At 38.9% G+C, this 17800-nt stretch overlaps 1 protein-coding gene across 4 annotated transcripts in view; it reads right to left on the minus strand.

The window, feature by feature from the left end:
- Positions 1-17800, minus strand: part of LOC104560978 (opsin-3) — an 85209-nt gene that overhangs the window by 51991 nt on the left and 15418 nt on the right. For all 4 annotated transcript variants that reach the window (XM_062020580.1, XM_062020577.1, XM_062020578.1 and 1 more), the window contains exon 3: positions 3985-4310. In XM_062020580.1, coding sequence (XP_061876564.1) covers positions 3985-4310 — 326 coding nt within the window. The remainder of the gene's footprint in view (positions 1-3984; positions 4311-17800) is intronic.

A 17800-nucleotide genomic window follows, 5' to 3' on the forward strand; every position in this document is an offset into this window, starting at 1 on the left:
CTGGACACACTTCAGAACCTCAGTGTCTCTCTTGTAGTGAGGGGCCCAGAACTGAACATAGTATTTAAGGGGCAGCCTCACTAGCACTGAGTACAGAGGGACAATCATTTCCCTGGTCCTGCTGGCCACACTATTTCTGATTCCAGTCAGGATGTCATTGGCCTCCTTAGGCTTGTTTGTATGAGTTCACTGGGCTCCTCAGTGGAGTATTTTAATCTTATTGCACCTTCTGCACTATAGCGATCTCAATGCCACTCTCTCTAATTCCAAATTTGGAAGCTCACTTTTCAAAACATAAACAACTAATACTGACTTTTTTATAAAGAATATTTTTGCAGATGGAACACAATGGTAGAGTCATAGGGAAGAATCATAAGGCAAAAACTGGGGAAAAAACATAATTACAGTAGAATAAATAAATAATTACATTTCCTTCCCTTGATTCGTAGCATATCCATGAATAAAATACATATTAATAATATTTCATGAGGGAAAAAACTTCACAACTTCCTACTTATAGGTATCAGACACATCATCTCTGAAGTAACACTTACAGAAGATGCTGAATTTCTACATCTGCAGGAACAGAGATGATCTCTAAAAGTCCCTTCCAACCCTACCATTCTATGATTTTATGATTCTATGAAACAAGATCAGCCTAAGTGAAAATATGAACTTGGAGGGAGGAAAAGTCGAATGAATATTCAAGTTTCCTATGTCTTAAAATCTGATGTACCGACAAGATCCTTAACAGCTTCTGATACCATAGGTTTTTCTTTGACTCTCAATTTCCAGCATTTTCTGCTTAGCATCTTTGAAATGCTCTCATTATGCAGAGATAATATTTTTCTCCTCTGAGCGAGTCACATAAGGATGGCATCAAAGACGATGTGCAGAACCAAGCTCAACCATTTAGATAACGCCATTCTAGAAAAACACCCGTACCTTTAAAGAAAATTACTTCCTAAGGGTCTTTGAGCTTGATAAATGGCAAAAGCTCTGAGATAACAGTGCAGTCACATTGTAATATTGTTTAATGGCACTCGCTGTTAACATTATTTATACGGGGATGCTATTGACTTGTCATTCCTTGAAAAGATGATCTTTTATAAAACCTGTATTACTGAAATCATTGTCGCTTTTACCATTACACAGTTTATAGATGACTTCATGGCATTTATTAATGCCCTGAGTGTCAGAATGCTACAGTACTGACTAAATTTAGAGAAGAAAAAGAGAAAAGTAGACCTTTTACTGTCTCTGCAAAAAAGATAATGCAGGCACTGTGCCAATTCTTGCATTAACTATCCCAAATCTATTAAAATATTTCTTCCACTTCAATTAATTTACATAGTACTATTAATAACAGCATAACTTCTGCACTTTTGATCTCAGGGTATAACGCCATTAACGTTACAGTGCTCTAACATAAAAACTTCTACATACCTTGCAAAAATATGAAATGCCTATTTTAGAATATTTATCAGGCTGTTGAAGCTGGGATAATGCACTCATTATGTTTGCAATGCTCACATATTTCTTCTGATGGGGGGGGTTGGACTAGGTGATCGCTAAAGGTCCCTTCCAACCCCTACCATTCTATGATCCATTGTATGCATTACTCAGAGGGTCAAAGAAGACTTTAATCTGTGAGGTCAGAATACTGCAAGATAATGTAATTTTTGCCCATATCAGAAAGTAACAACATTACAATAGATGAAGGAACCTCTCAAGTTGTTTTGGGGTTTTTTTTACTGGCCTATCTACCCTTTGTAGTTTTAAGAACTGCTATACATTTCTTTTCATATTGTTCATCTCTTCCTTCAGTTTGAAATACAACATACTTTAGCATTTCATAGTCGACTCTATTACAGAACAGTTAGAAGACCTCAGACCAAAGGGGAAAAAAGTCTTTATTTCTGTGAATGTGTCATGATATGGTCTTTGTAAATGTAAATATTTTTCACAGGAAAATTTTAAAATGCAAGATTTCAGGATTATGGCACTGGAAGTATTACATATCACAGAAAGCTGAGGATTGATGAGTTTTCTGATTGAGATTGTTTTTGCTGAAATACAACTTATCAAGGAAATCTTTTACAAATGCCAGGGGAGTATTAGATGTTTTGTTAAAAAATTTTAGGTTTAGCTATTCAAGACTTCACAAATGCTTCGGCAGTTGTTATGACCTTGAGTTGTAACAACTTTAGAGAGGAGATTCGGTCTGATCCTCATTGATGTTCCCTTGCATTTAACGAACACCCTAAGACCTGCCCTCCAACACATTATGCAAGATCAGATTAAATTCTTTTTCACTTCCACTCTTTACAAAATTTCTGAGACAGCCGTCTAACCTCAACATCTTAGAAGCTTCCTGATCACTCTCAAAAGCACATGAAAGATGGAGGAGAAAGGACTGTGGAAAATAATATTCCATCTCCCAATTTTTTTCTCTGGATAGACAATTTATCAATCAGCTTAGTCTTCCACCCAAGTCTACTCTACTTCATGCCTAAATACAAACAGCTTCAAATTGAACATATCTTTTGTACAATACTTTTTCCCCTCATCATCACTTCTTGAGACCCATCAGGCAGACCAAGGAGACCTACTACTACTTTTATCATAACTGAATTTAAAAACTAAAAAGGTGAATAACACAAAGTCTACATTCAGAAACAGATGCTAAACCATATGCTACAGAAGCTTCATCCAAACAAGTATTTGTATGTTGTCAGTGATGTCTATTAGTCAGAAATGACAGTGAGGGCTAAAGGCAAGAAGAGACAAAAGTTTATCTTCTGCGTATTAGTAGTAGCACATGTTCCTACATCCCTCTTCTTTTATTAAGGGGATGATAAAGGATACTGCTGCCCAGGGACCAGATACGGTCGGCAACTTCACTTTAATGGTTTATAATCAAGAGAAATGTTTTCCATATCACTATTTCACAGCAGTAAAAGGAGAACTAGCGTGTGATTCATCAAAGGAATTTTACTGGCCCATTCAGCACTCAACCAGGAAAAGATTTCTCATCTGGGCTTCAAGTGTTCTGAAAGTTTTGACAAATCACGTAAAATGCACGAACTTAATTACTTATGATTAATCAAAAGTAAACTACATCCACTTTGATTCTGTACAAGAGCCTCTATTTGGGGATTTACTGCTGCCTTTTTTTCTTTCCCCGTTTAACACCTTCAGTTAATTTATCTGAACATTTTTGGTAATTGTCTTTTAGAGAACAACTATATACTCATTTCTTTCTCATTATTCATCATCAAACCACTTAGTTCCTGTCCCAAGAGTATTCAAACGATACCACACTCCCTTGGCAGGGTCTTTTGGAACATTAATTTTTCAATATCTGCAGTACTCCTTAAATCAGTCAGAGGAATGTTGGCATAGTAGTAGTTGTAGTTGTAGTAGTAGTAGTGGTGGTAGTAGTATCTAAGTAAATTTTTCCATGTAGCCTAGACTTACAAGGAGAAGTTGATCCCTGAGACAACTCCGCAATTTGCAGTGGAACTGCATTTCTGTAGAGTTAGGTCTCCACAGATTAAGAAGCAGAAATCATGAAAATGTCATGATCAAAAACAAGGAAGACATTTTTGCACAGATGTCTTATTAAGAGACATATAAATATGTGCATTGGCTTCATTACAAATGCAACCTTCACCTGGACATGCTGGTTTCCCAAGGACATAATATTTTCAAACTATAATGGAAATATATATTTCATTATGTTATTAAATATCATCTTCATAACATATGAATTTTATCTGGTTGTCTAACTGTTTGGAGCTCTGGAGTATTAAAAAACTTGGTGAAGACCTCCTGCCCCTCCCTTCTGGCTTTATGTTGTCTCTTCCATTTGGTTTTCCTTTGCTGTTTTGCTCTCTATCAGCACTTTCAAACTTGATAGAAAAGAAATGCAACATGTGTTTCAGAGCAGCTTGCACCATCAATACAGCTTGAGTAGCTTACCTGCTTAACAGCATAAAGGAGACGGCCATAGCAGTACACCATGACAACCACAGGGATGACCAAGCAAAATATGAAGAGACAGATGATATAGGATGTGGACTCGGCTGACTCCGAGGACCAGCGAACTGAACAGCTTGTACCCGCACCTTCTACTCCATAACTGCTCCAGCCGATCAGAGGTGGCACAGTCCAGACCAGGGAATAAATCCATGAGCCACCCACTGCCAACAATGCCTTCCGGTAGTCAGCGCTGCGCTTGTTGCACAGGGTGAGAGTGCTGTAGCGTTCATAGGACAGGACAGCCAGGGAGATCAGGGACACAATGCCTGCAATGAACCAAACAATTTAAATGCTGACTTTTGTTATTTGAGCAGCATCAGTTTTAAGCTCCAAGAAACGAGAGACTTTACTTGCTGCATTCAAAGCAACAGCAAAAAAACTATTTCCATTATTCTCTGTGCTTAAATCCCCACTGCACCTGGTTGCTGTGTCCATCAAATTTATTTCAACTTATGTTTATCTTACATTGCAAGATTGTCATACTTGACAGTTATTCCTCTTCTAGGCAGGTTTTCATATTTAGCTGTTTTAGTATTACCCAGGGGAAGATTTACCCATTTTTTATGTGAACTATAAAACGCTGAATGATTCCCTTGCTAAAAAATACTCAACTTTAAACATCCATGAGCATTTTCAAATATTGCATTTACTTTTATATATGCAGAAGGCTTTCTATTCAAGATTGGAAGCCCAAAAATGAAAGAAGCTTTTGCCCTTCTACCCCATCAGATAGATATAGCTTAAGTTCTGACCACTTGTATATGGAAACAACAGACAACCATTGACATGAGAGTGATGTGGTAGGTCGTAACTTTATTTACATATACATCACATAATGAGTCACGAGGTGATTTAGGTAAATTCTGAGCTCTAGGTGTCAGAGACCAGTTATATCCTCTAGTGGACAATGAAATCTGAGTTGTACTACATTCTTATTCTCTCTTTCAAGGTTCAGATTCCTGACCCCCTATAAAAATCTCTATGGATCTCAGTGAGAGTATTTTTGCCATTTTCTATGGTTTTGTTCTTGCAGCTTCCTTACAGCTCTTGGAGACACAACACTAGATACCACTTTCCAGGATTACGGGTTACTGGCCTCTCCTTTTGGTCCTGTAAGACAAAGATCCTGAAAAGACCTATTTCCTGGTTAGCTAGTTGTGGGCTCAGCTGTTCCTGACAACTTGACAACAACTTGCAGTTACTTTGTGCAGAGCTGGGTACAGCAAAGGACCCAGGAGGAACAGAAGATTGCTGCAATAGGATACCTTATTTTTCAAGAGAGGAGAAGGAAAAAGAGTGTGAGGAGAAGGCCACTTTTAATGAAGCAAACTTTTCTTTTTACAAAAGTGTCCTAAATTATTTTCTGTACAGTACTGGGAAGCTAGACCTTAAAAGTAGATAGACTTACAGCTTCACTAAGTTCATCTGAATTACGCAGTTAAGGAGTCCAATTTTTAACCTATTTTAAGGCTAGACTATTGTAGAGGCAGTGCAGACTTTCTGATCATCCCTCATCTGACCTGATTTCCTACATAACAGTTCTTGAAAGCCCTTGGCAATAATTCCTACATTAAACACATACCTCAATATAGAGAAAAAAAAAAAAAAGTGGGTCCTGAATTGCAGACTCAAGAATAAGGAATCTACCAGTCTCTTGCCACTTCCAGCCCACAATTATTTATCTTCACTTTGTTAGCATTGCCTGTTTGCATGCTTTTATCTGCTTAACTAAAGAGCTTCTTGCTCTCAGAAACATTTAGCTCATGTAGGTACCTATGGCAAAAATCCAGTTTTTTATATTTGAGACTCAGGCCTCAGTAAGGTGATATAGATTAACACATTTCAGATTAGACCATCATGGACTAACAGAAAACAGTCTTAGGAACAATAAATCTCTCCCCTCCCAGCGGAGTGTTCCACAGCAAGGTTATATATTCTTGCTTTAGCTCTGATAACAACTGAGGGCAAAATGTCCCTATTTTGATGAGATGGCAGGTGAGACATATTTTTGTTGCAAATATCCTACAGTCCTGAGGATATGATGCTGCCCAGAAGACCCAAATGGGGTATTCAAACTTTCCCACACCAGAGCCTTGCTTCCTGGACAGCTGCTTTAGCCATTGGGCTCTCAGGTTGTTTCGCCGCCAGCTCTGCCTGCTTATCCTTGTGGCTGTGCTACTGCCCAGTAGCTTCTTATGGTTTATATTGTCACAATTTACATCATTTGTTTACACTTTTCCACATTTTTGCCTCTTGCTTAATATGAGAAAGATGCTCAGGTTTTCTCAAGCTCGTATTTATGATGGACGGCTTTGCAGAGTGGATTTGAAGGTAACTGGCCATAAATGCAGAATTGCTTGCTTAGAGCCAAGGAAGCATCTTGTCTTTAACTGGCATAGAATTAATGTTCAGTTATTAAATTAGGACCATGGTGATATCATTAAAAAAAAATCAAATATCAGCAATCAGACAAAACCACAAAAGTTTCCTCTAAAATACTGCAAATTATTTTTCTTCTCTACACAGGAAAAGATTAGAAACTCTGAATTACACACCTTGGCAGAAGACATTTCTTCTTTAATCATCTTTTATTATTGAGTTTCACTGACATGACACAAACTACATTTCTCTCTGGAGGCCAAGAACCAAAATATATGGAATCCCAAACCACAAAAGTTTAGAAAAATATCAATGTTTATCTTTTTTATGTCACAGCAAGACTTCAAGATCTGTGCTATACCTGAACTATTTAATATCACTGAAATTAACACCACTGTGCATTGACTTCCTATGCTTTCAAAACAACAAGGGAAAAAGAGGAAAGCACTAAATGGGTAGTCTGTAAGAGATACCAAAAGTTTAAAAAAATAACTGTGGTTCATATGTGGTTTAAATATACTAAACCAAGTTAACTGTTTAGAAAAATTACAAATACTTTGAAAGATAGACAATGATGAAATTAAGAGCCATTAAAAAAATTAAATTTTTCTTCCAACAGAGGGAAAAATTGAACATCTGTTCATGAAAACATCTGTTACTCAGGTGGGAAAGAAACAAACCCAACAGAGGCCGTAGAAATTCTCTCTCAGGCTTCTCAGTGTGACCTTGGGCAGTGTACACGAAGTCTCAAGATATGCCTCAGCTCTCTATGCCCCAACACGGCAGCTCCATCCAACTTTGCTGATGAAAGACTTTCACTGTAACACAGAAGCCCAAAAAGGACAAAAACAATACAGGACACATATCAAGAAATATCCCTGTTCCAGTATTGTGGTAGGTTCCCCTACCATTCTGTGATTATCAGCTCCAATGTCTCTGATGACTATACTAAGCTTTTTAATTTTTAATAAGTAATGTTTTTACATTTCTTTTATCACTTCAGTATCTGAATCCTGGGAAGAGATCACTATTATTTAATGAATTACAGCAGATACACAGGCCTAATTTGTTGAACTGAAAAATCAGTATTTCATAACAAAGGCAAAACCTGGTTTTGTATCAATATTTAGTTTGATACTGAGTGGAAATAAAAAACAGGGATCAGATGATTCACAGTTGGTGAATGAGCTTCCAGAAAAAAAAAAAATAGTGATTGCCTTGCCCTTTATATGCCTTTCAATAGCATCAAGTAGGACCTTTTCCAGGTACTGAGGTTATATTAACAGGTTAAAGTGCTGAGGCCTGAGCAACAGGACTTGAACCAAAGCGGCCCTTGTGATTAATCTCCCAACCAAGCATTATATGAAAGTAGTAGCTAATCATTAGTAAAACATGCATGACCATTAGCAAAAAATGTAGCTTAGAAAAAATATCATTGTTGAGGAAGATAAAGTTTCCAATCATTAGTGAAGGATGTAGCTAAATCCATTTCTCTGTGTATAGGGGCTGGTGTTCAAGACTGTGAAACCAAATGTTCGGCCTTTGCTGGAAGTACAGGAAGAAAAAACAAGTAAATGAGGAAGTTCCCTTGGTTCCTCCTTGAGCCTTGGTGGTATCTCAGTGGAGAATGAAACCAGATGTTCTGTCGAGGAAGTTATGTAAGATTGTTTATTCAACAATATAAAAAGCTGGATCCTCTTGCAGCGACTTTGGGGACCACGCCTACGAGTAGTCATAATGCGTAGGATCCTTCAATTGCTGGGACAGGCTTTCTAAATCCTTTCTCCAACTGGGGCTCCCCAGCGACTGCTGATCTAGATGACGGTAAAGTATTAGGGCAATTGGAGATGTATCTTTCTTAATCACCATTGCTATTCTCATGTAGTAATGACTAGGTGCATTACTTTGCTTAATTCTCTTTGTTGCTTAGAACTAAAGTGTCATAGGCTTATTGTTTTAACTGAATGCATTATCTTATTTTCTGTAACATTTTAAAATAAACAGTAGAATTAGTTCTTTTATTGGTATCTGTGCCCTTTCCATTACCTCCCCATCATTTAACAAAACACAAGTCCACAATTTCCTTGATCTTCCCTCATGGCCTCTTATAATCTGGTTTGGATAAAGTAAAATAAAGACTCACTTTTCATTGTGCCTCCTATTTTTGTATATCAGAATTTTATTAATGTAATACACACTTAACTGTTGTGGCCTTTGTCACAAATCCTGCAGCTATCCAGTATTCTATTTCACATTCTACCTTTGCAGTCATAGGAATTAATGAGAATTTCAGCTTTAAAACAAAAAGCAATTAAATACTTTAAAATTCGGGCTGAGAAAAATATTTGAATGTAATCTCCATAGTCTTAATAACCAGAAAACACATTTTTTAAAAATGTCAGTTATAATGATAAAAAAATAAAGACAATTTTAAACCTAATCATAATGCTTTCTGTCAATATTTCATTTTTATTTGCAGTAACATTTATGGCTGAGTAGCCTGCATATATTCATTTCAAATGAGTAATGTTTTCTAAAATTGCAACAAAATTAAGTTCAGGAACTGCACGTCTAAATAGAATTTGCCTCCAACAAATATTTAGGGCCTCAAGCTGGTACCTAGCCAAATAACTCCACAGGAGCCAATCACAGTGAGAAATGTAATTTGTTCCCCCAGCATTTCATGCATATAAAGGAACAAAGCCGAGGTTCTGACTGAACAGTACTGAAAGATGGCATAAAAAATCCACTGCAGATTACATTATAGGAACCAAAAAATATTCAAAAATTAATCATGGAAATAAGTGTCTTTGAGACAAGCCGGGTCTGACGCATGAGCCTTTTCTACACAGCAATTAATTTCAGTGAGTAGAGTGCAAGAAATTCAATTTCAAGTCATAAATTAGGAGAGGCATCCACTTATTGGGCTACCATCTGAGACATTATCTATTATTTACTTTTATTTAAGGATCTGTACATTTCTTCCTGGCAGCACAGCACAGAGTACAGCTCTAGGTGAAGGACACAGCAAATCACTGTTTTGCTTCCCAGAGTCTCAACTGTGAGTGTTACATTTTCATATTAGCTTTTGTTGGTTTATGCTTCTCACGGATATAGTAATTGGAAACAGGATGCAGCTTGCCAACAGTCCGCACGGTGTAAAAAACAGGGAATCCCACAGATTCAGCCTATACTAGGTAAATGTTTCCACTACTAACATGTATATTTGTCTTAAAGCTCCTCAAGCTTGTACTCCTACATTCCTACATCTTGATTAGAGTCCTGGAACATCATAGTTCCATGTTGTAATGTGTATCCTGCACTGTATTCTGGTTATCAAGGACCAAGGAAAATGAAAAGAAGCCGCAGGTAAGCTCAGGCAGACTGAGCTCGTAGCAATGCAATTTAAACTCCTTCAACAAGATATTAATGGAGCAAGACTAAATGCATACTGTCACAAAAGGCCGAGACTATTTTATCACACCTAACCTCCATCCAGGATGGTTTTACTCACTCATGGCTTTCATCTCCTCACACTCACAACCACAAGCACAAAAGGATCTCTTTTGTGCAACAGGGAGAACAAAAGACTCTGGCTATCAGTTTTTCAAATCCCTTGCTATGGGTGCCTCCTTGGAAATAATTTGTGTTTTGGATAGAGTTTTCACAGAGTTTAGGAGTCCACTGTGTTACGAAGTAACTCATTCCTTACAAATTGTGCCCACATGGACCCCGGCATGTCTCAGCTGAGGTTGCTGCTCCCTGTTTGCATTTCCTTGTGTGGAAATGTCTGGAATGGAATGTACTCATCTGCACGGGCACTGTCTCTTTTGGGGTGAGCTACCAGGGAAAGAAATGGCAGATGTGATGTACTTGGTGCCAGGATCCTATCAGTGGGCTGCAGGGTCTTCCACCAATAACCAGTTGTGCCCTTATCAGCTGGGAACAGCTTTCTTTGTTACCTGCACAGGCCATTCTTCTGTAGTTTCTTCTGGTATTTACACCTGTTCAAGTTGGCTGTACCAACATCAATAACTCCACAGCAAGTCCCTACACTTTTTGCTGCCACTGCAGCAAGGCCAAATCCAGCTGCCAAAATTGAGCCAGGATGAAACTTGCCTGCAAGGCTGATGCAAGGTAGGGAACCCAAGCTTGCTTGGCCATCCTGGTGCTGAGACCCAAGACATGATGAGGCCAGCTGCCAGACACATACAAAATGCATAGGGGAAGACAAGGGGATAGTAAGTGTTGGGGCTCCCACATGCCATCTACAGACCCTGTGCTAGTCCCAGAAGGACCTGCTAGCAGCACAAGTTAACCAACAGCAACTCCAGCTACCATTGCTTAAATGTGTTGCTGAAGGAAAACAGTGATGCTTCATGCCTTTATGACACCTTTTATTACATACACATGAATATGTAATACCTACTCCTATAAATCAGCTTTAACATAAAATCCTGGTAAGGACATCATGCACTTGAAAGTGAAAAAGGAGTGTGAACTGTCAGCTAGTGAGCTGGGACTCACCAAAAGTTATCCCTTGCACCTCTCCTTTTGAAGTCAGGCCATCAGTGCATTGGTGAACAGTGAGCTCGGAGAAAGCAGACAAGAAAAAGCACAGTGCTGTAAGTTCACTTTCAGGGATGGAAGAAGCATGCTCTGGTCTCCACTTAGAGAGATCAGCTGCTGTTTGGTAAAAATCTAACAGGAGCAGCAGGTATGTTCCTCAGAAATACGTGTTTTAACACAGCTACACTACCTTCCCCCTAGTCCCTCAGGTTTCAGATGCTAAATCTGCTGCTCCATTAGCTGGAGAATATGCTAAAATTCTCTGTGACACTATGAAACAGAGGCAAGATGTAAAAGGAAGCAAAAGGGTTTTGTGACTAAAGGTACTCTAAGTTGGGGAATATTGGGGAAATGCTGTGCTGAGGTATCCTATTGTTTCATCTGGCTGACATCTTTTGTCATGCTTGCCCAAGGACACAGAGGTAAATCAACAGCAGTAATAAACAGTCTTCTTCAAATGAAAGCTCTCACTTCCTCAATTTTAATGTTTCAAGTTTAATTCCAAGTTGTGCCACCGAACAGTATTACATAAATATGTTTTTGAGTGATACAAAACTAGCTTGATCAGTGACTCAGTGCTGTTTTCAAGGGGAATAACTTTCCTGAATTTAAATGAGAGAACATTTCTATTAGATCTCTAGAAAAACAAAACACTCCACTCATGGAAATGAAACATAAACAATTTAAGCAATTTAAAAGCCATGATCTGTCCAACATTTTTGCACTTTTGTATCTCCTAAGAAGACAAAAACATATCTTAGAATCACTCCTCGGAGACTGTGCATGAAATACAATTTGCAGGTCTAGTATTCACTAGAGAGGTTAGGAGCAGCAAGAGGAAAAAATGCAACAAGCTCTTTCTAATGGTTGACTAATCTTTAGGTGAAATTTTGCCGGCTAACCTAATACATGCTACAGCATCAAACACTTTGAGAGTGCACATGGAGTAGCAATCTGTTCTATCATCAGCTTTGTTTCCATCTTATATGTACTAGTCAATGTTAACACTAATAATCTGAAACAACTGGATTTTGTCAAATAATTTCTTTCACAAAAATACAATAATTTCCACCACAGCAGTTGCTGCCATGGGAGACTTCCTTTCATATGATGAGGTAAAAATATTAAAATGAAAAAGGCAAAAACTTTCCAAGGCTGGCTCACTGGGCAGAAGGGGAGAGTATTTCTCTGATTTGCTCACCTGATGACTGACTTCCTCACAGCATATGCACTTCTGCAAAAAATCAGAAACTATTCAGGCACAGCATTATGTAGGAAAGAAAAAAAAGAACAAAACTTGTTAACTGTTTAAAAAAAAAAACCCTCAATGTATTCTGGTTTGGTTTCTAGTGCTTACTCTTATAACACACACTTCACTCCTATGGTCAAGACAGGGAAAAATCTCTCTCATACACAGTCTCCCGTGAGGCTCTCCTCCTCTTGCATATCAGAATTGCCGTTAAGTGGCAATGAGAATGTTGATCAACCTGTAATATCTCAGCTGGGCAGCCCAGAAAGAAACAAACCCAGCTAAACTAACAGAATAGAGAAGTTAGTTAACAGTTTTCACAGCTGCTGGGGCTGGTAGAAAAGTAGCATCAAGTGAGCAAATCTGAGAGAGAAACAAGTGAAAGATTACGAGCACAGAATTTCACAAAATCATTTTTATCAAGAGTAGGGGTTTGGGAGTATATGTTCTTTTTTTTGAGATGAGAAGCACAAATATATATTCAGAAGGGTACAAACAGCCTTGGAGAGTGGTAGACATAAATGGTTGCCATTCCTTCCTCACTAGCACCCAGAATATTATATGCTTTTTGTTTTCTCTCCCAAACAGAAGAGAGACATACTTCATGGGCTAAAATCCATCTGACAATAGATTTTGGCAGAAGACCCCAAAACATTTCCAGAGTTAAAAAGAAAGCCTGCTGAACCTAGAAGACTTTCTGGAGTGAAGATGAATACACTGCAAGTGAGCACTTGCCTTGTTGGACAATCAAACAGTACTAAACTGACTTGCTTGAGCTTTACAGCTCAGTATCTACACTTCAGTGAATAAACAAATCAGTAAATCATTTTATGATATAGCAAAATCACATTGTGAATGTAACAACTTCTGATAAGTTCAGTGCTAGTATAAATGACACAAACTGCAGAGGTATGCATGGATGCCTCAATAACTGTCAGAAGCAGCTGAATCTTTCAAAATACAGGCTACTTTAAATATCAACTACTCACTTTGAATAGAAATAAATACAGCAATCGCTATTTTTCAAATGCCTGTAATTACTTGCTTGCTTTCATTTATATGACTTGTGAGTCCATTAGATTGGGCAATCATTTCTTTCCCTAAAGAATTATCTTCCTGCTTAATGACAAAAGGAATCACAGTTTAACTCTGCACTTGAAAGAAATCACTGCAATCAAAATCACTCTTGCATCTAAGCCTGCTGGGACAAATCTGACAGCAAACATTATCAGTCCTGTCCAGTAAATCTTTCCTGCTCTTTTCTCAACAGTTGTTTCTCTGTTTCCTCCTTTGCACAGCTTACCCTTCCTTTTATGTTTGGTGGTATCTTCAATACAGGCATGGTGCATTACTTTTAATAGTAAAGAACTGTACTTTTCCTTCCTTCCCCTCTTGCTCTGTTTTTAAATGTGTATTTATTGTGCTTGAAAGGTGATCTCAATTCTTAGCTGTATCTTGCAACTTAATGCTCATCACTGTACTGTGCTTTTGTGCTATGTTATTGATATGCCTATCCATCAACCAGTCAACCAACAACTACTCTTAGTGGCATAAATATAGCAAAGACTTCCCTTTCACATCTCAACAATACTAGCACAGTAGAAAAAAAGTACCCCAAATTTTAACTTCAATCTCACTTTCCATATGTCAGGCAGGATCTCTTTGCATTCTGGAATATGGGCTTTTACTTTCAAATTCAGTCTCCTAAACCGGCTGCCTCCATATCAGTGTATTTATCCCACTGCCTTAGAATTCAGAATAAGAAATAATGTCAGCACTAGATGGAGCTCCTGTACAGCAACTTCTCAGGAGAAGTCTTTGGAACTTGTGTGCACGTGGAAAGCAGGGATGGATGTACAGTGCTGGCATAGCAAGAGGATACTCTCAGAGTGGTCAGGTTCACTGCAGCACCCCCATGTCCAGGTCCATGCTGCCCTACAGGACCCCCATTTCCTGCCAGGACTATTCCTTTGCTTTCCAAACCTGTAGAGATTCCCAGGACCTTCCTTCACCCTGAGCATTGACACAGATTTAACACATAGCATGTAATCTCAGGGTTTTTCTATACATGAGATTTAGCACCAAGTAAGCTCAGGGGTGAAATTACAGTGTATTACCATCTGCCATCCAGAGAGGCAAACTTCCACCAGAGCACACCAAGCTAATTTCCTTCCTCTGGTCTTTCACTGTTGGCAACTGCTTATTTTAAATAATTAAGGTATATTTCTAGGGAATTTTAAATGATTACATAATATGCTCTTTTCAGCAGTTACCACACCTTGAGAAGGAACATCCTATAAATATTTACTCAAGTGAAGTTTCTATCATAAGGTGTACCGGTCAAATTGGTTTTTACAATAACTAGCTATTAACAGGTCCATAATAAGTCATATCTGATAATATGAGTGCAGTGTCAAAAAAATACATAGACCAGTTTTTACACTGTCCTTGGGCTAAGAGTTTCTTGTGCAGTTTTATGACCCAACAACCTCACATGTTACAGAGGTGGGATGACCGACTGGAGAAGCTGCTCTTGTCTCTGTCCAAGATGACTTTGTTGGCTAAAGGATATGCAGTGGAGAGAAATGGTATTCTCCATTCCAACACCCCTCAGAAGGACCTCAGAAGATACCTACACTCATTAGTACATGGTTTGTAACTGATCCAGACAGAAATCCTTTGAAATATATTTCATCCAGTTAATAGGTCTAATCTGCAACACTGGATCATTTGGTAGAAATTGCACCAGAGATTATAATAGTGGATGTATATGGAGGTATGGTATATTGAGACAACTCAGCATGGCTACTGTGGAGGGAAGTCATCCCTCACTAATTCATTAGAAGTTCTTGGCAGTGCTATGCATACAGGAGTAATACATTTGACAAAGCTTATGTGGATTTCTAAACAGCTTTGACTAGCCAAAAATTTCATAAGGATAGTGAGCTGGCTTGAAATAACAGAGATCTTCACATGGATAAGGAATGGATCATAGGCAGAAAAAAAAATGAAGAGAAAATAGTTTTCTCAGTGGAAACTGTGGCCAGTAGAATCCCTAAGGGACCTGTTCAAGGTCCTGGATTATTCATCGCATCAGTAAATGACCTGGAAAAGATGATAAAGTCTGAAGTTTGGTGATTTTACTACACTGAGTGACTCAAAATCAAGAAAGGTTGACACTGAAATTCTGAAGAATAATCACATGAAACTGAGCCACTGAGCAGTTGAAATGCAATGCTGATATAAACTGCCTTAAGTAGAGAAAAACGGACATAGCTTTAAATACACAGTGATTGTTTCCAAGTTACCACTCTGCAAAAGGGTTATGATAGATAGCTTTATGCAAACTACTTCCACTACACAGCAATGCTCAGCAGCATTTATAGGAGTGAATATTGGGGCTTATTAGAACAGAAAAAAACAGAAAAGAAGAGAAAATGTGAAAAGGTGGGTGGTGGAATGTTACTTAATATTTTTTACAATACAAGAAATAGATTTTCACATGAAATTATCAGGTTGCACACTTGGAATTAACAAACAAAAGAAGATATTTTTCTTTGCATAGTATGTAGATAGGAAGTGCAATTCCTTAACATATTATATAGTGCATAGAAAGTATTGCAGGGTTTCTGTGAGCAAGCAGCCTGGGAGATAACTTACAGAATCATAGAATGGTAGGGGTTGGAAGGGACCTCTAAAGATCATCTAGTCCAACTCCCTGATAAAGCAGGTCACACAGGAATGTGTCCAGGTGGGTTTTGAAAACCTACAGAGAAGGAGACTCCACAACCTCTCTGAGCAGCCTTTGGCAGGGCTCCCTCACAGGAAAGAACCTTTTCCTTAACTGGAACTGTTTGTGTTCCGGCTTTTGTCCATTACCCCTAGTCTTATCATTGGACACTACAGAAAAAACTGCTGCCCCATCCTCGTGAAATACACCATTTAAACACTTGTAAGTATTACTGAGGTCCCCCTCAGCCTTCTCTAGACTCAACAGCCCCAGTTCCCACAATCTTTCCTCATAAGGAAGATGTTCCATTCCCCTGATCATCTTGGTAGCCCTGTGCTGGACTCTCTCGAGAAGTTCCCTGTCCCTCTTGAGCTGAGGAGCCCAGAACTGGACACAGTACTCCAGATGAGGCCTCACCAGGGCAGAGTAGAGAGGGAGAAGAACCTCCCTCGACCTGCTGGCCACACTCTTCTTGATGCATCCCAGGATGCCATTGGCCTTCTTGGCCACGAGGGCACGTTGCTGGCTCATCTTTAGCTTATTATCAACCAGGACTCCCAGGTCCCTCTCTGCAGAGCTGTTCTCCAGCAGGTCAGCCCCAGCCTGTACTGGTGCAAGGGGTTGTTCCTTCCCAGATGCAGGACTCTGCACTTGTCCTTGTTGAACCCCATGAGGTTCCTCTCTGCCCAACTCTCAAGTCAGTCAAGATCCCACTGAATGGCAGCACAGCCTTCTGGGGAATCAGCCAGTCCTCCCAGTTTGGTCTCATCAGCCAACTTGCTGAGGGTACACTCTGTTCCCTCATCCAGGTCATTGATGAAGATGTTGAATAAGAACTGGCCCCAAAACCAACCCCTGTGGAACTCCACTGGAAATTACAGAGATGGAATCCAGGAAGACCTATCAGATTCAAAAGTACTACTTCAGAGCTGAAATCCCTACACCATGAATCAAAGGCTGCTGGGACTACATGCTGGAAAAATACCAATGGATACTGAAAGCTATCTTAACTTTCGGCTTATTATTCTAGAAGCATACCTGGGCAATATATTTTTTAATTGCAAATACTTGGTATGTATATATACAACCCTTTGCAAGGCACAATTATTATTTAGTTACTGAAGTGATAAGAAGAAACAATCACAGCACAGTAAGAAGCCATTACCTGCTTGTATGTACTATTTATATTTCTTTCCCAATGTTCTGAGTGCCTCCAACCACAGAAAATATATTAACACTTGTAAAACTCCTACTCATTCTGATCCTCGAACTCCTTGTTAAACAGCAATTGATGCAGTGACCAACAGAGAAAAACTGTTATATGGATCAAATCAAATGGTGGTATGTCTACTGCTCTTAGTATAAAGAATATTAAGCTACGACTTTGTGTTCCCTTATAACCTGCTTTCTGCCTAGGAGAAAAAGCCCATTTAAATCCCAACTGGCATATTTATCTGGCAGTCTTTTATCCTGCTCTTCTAATGCATTCTTTGCCAAGGACATTAAATCGAAACATTTTCAGTTTTAAAAAATACACACAGTAAAGTAATCCTCCACAGACTCAATACAGCCATTACTGGATCTCAGCCCTCTTGCCTTGACCTTGACCTGAGAACTCAGACCAAAACTGGGGCACTGGCACAGGCTACCCAGAGAGGTTGTAGAGTCTCCTCTGGAGGTTTCCAAACCTGCCTGGACATGTTCCTGTGTGACCAGATCCAGGTGAACCTACTTTAGCAGGGACTAGATGATCTCTAGAGGTCCTTCCAACCGCTACCATTCTGAGGAAAACAGAGCAAAATTTGGCAGTTTCAATAAATTAAGGCAAA

The sequence above is a fragment of the Colius striatus genome, chromosome 1 (genome assembly GCF_028858725.1).
Source record: "Colius striatus isolate bColStr4 chromosome 1, bColStr4.1.hap1, whole genome shotgun sequence".
NCBI lineage: Eukaryota > Metazoa > Chordata > Aves > Coliiformes > Coliidae > Colius > Colius striatus.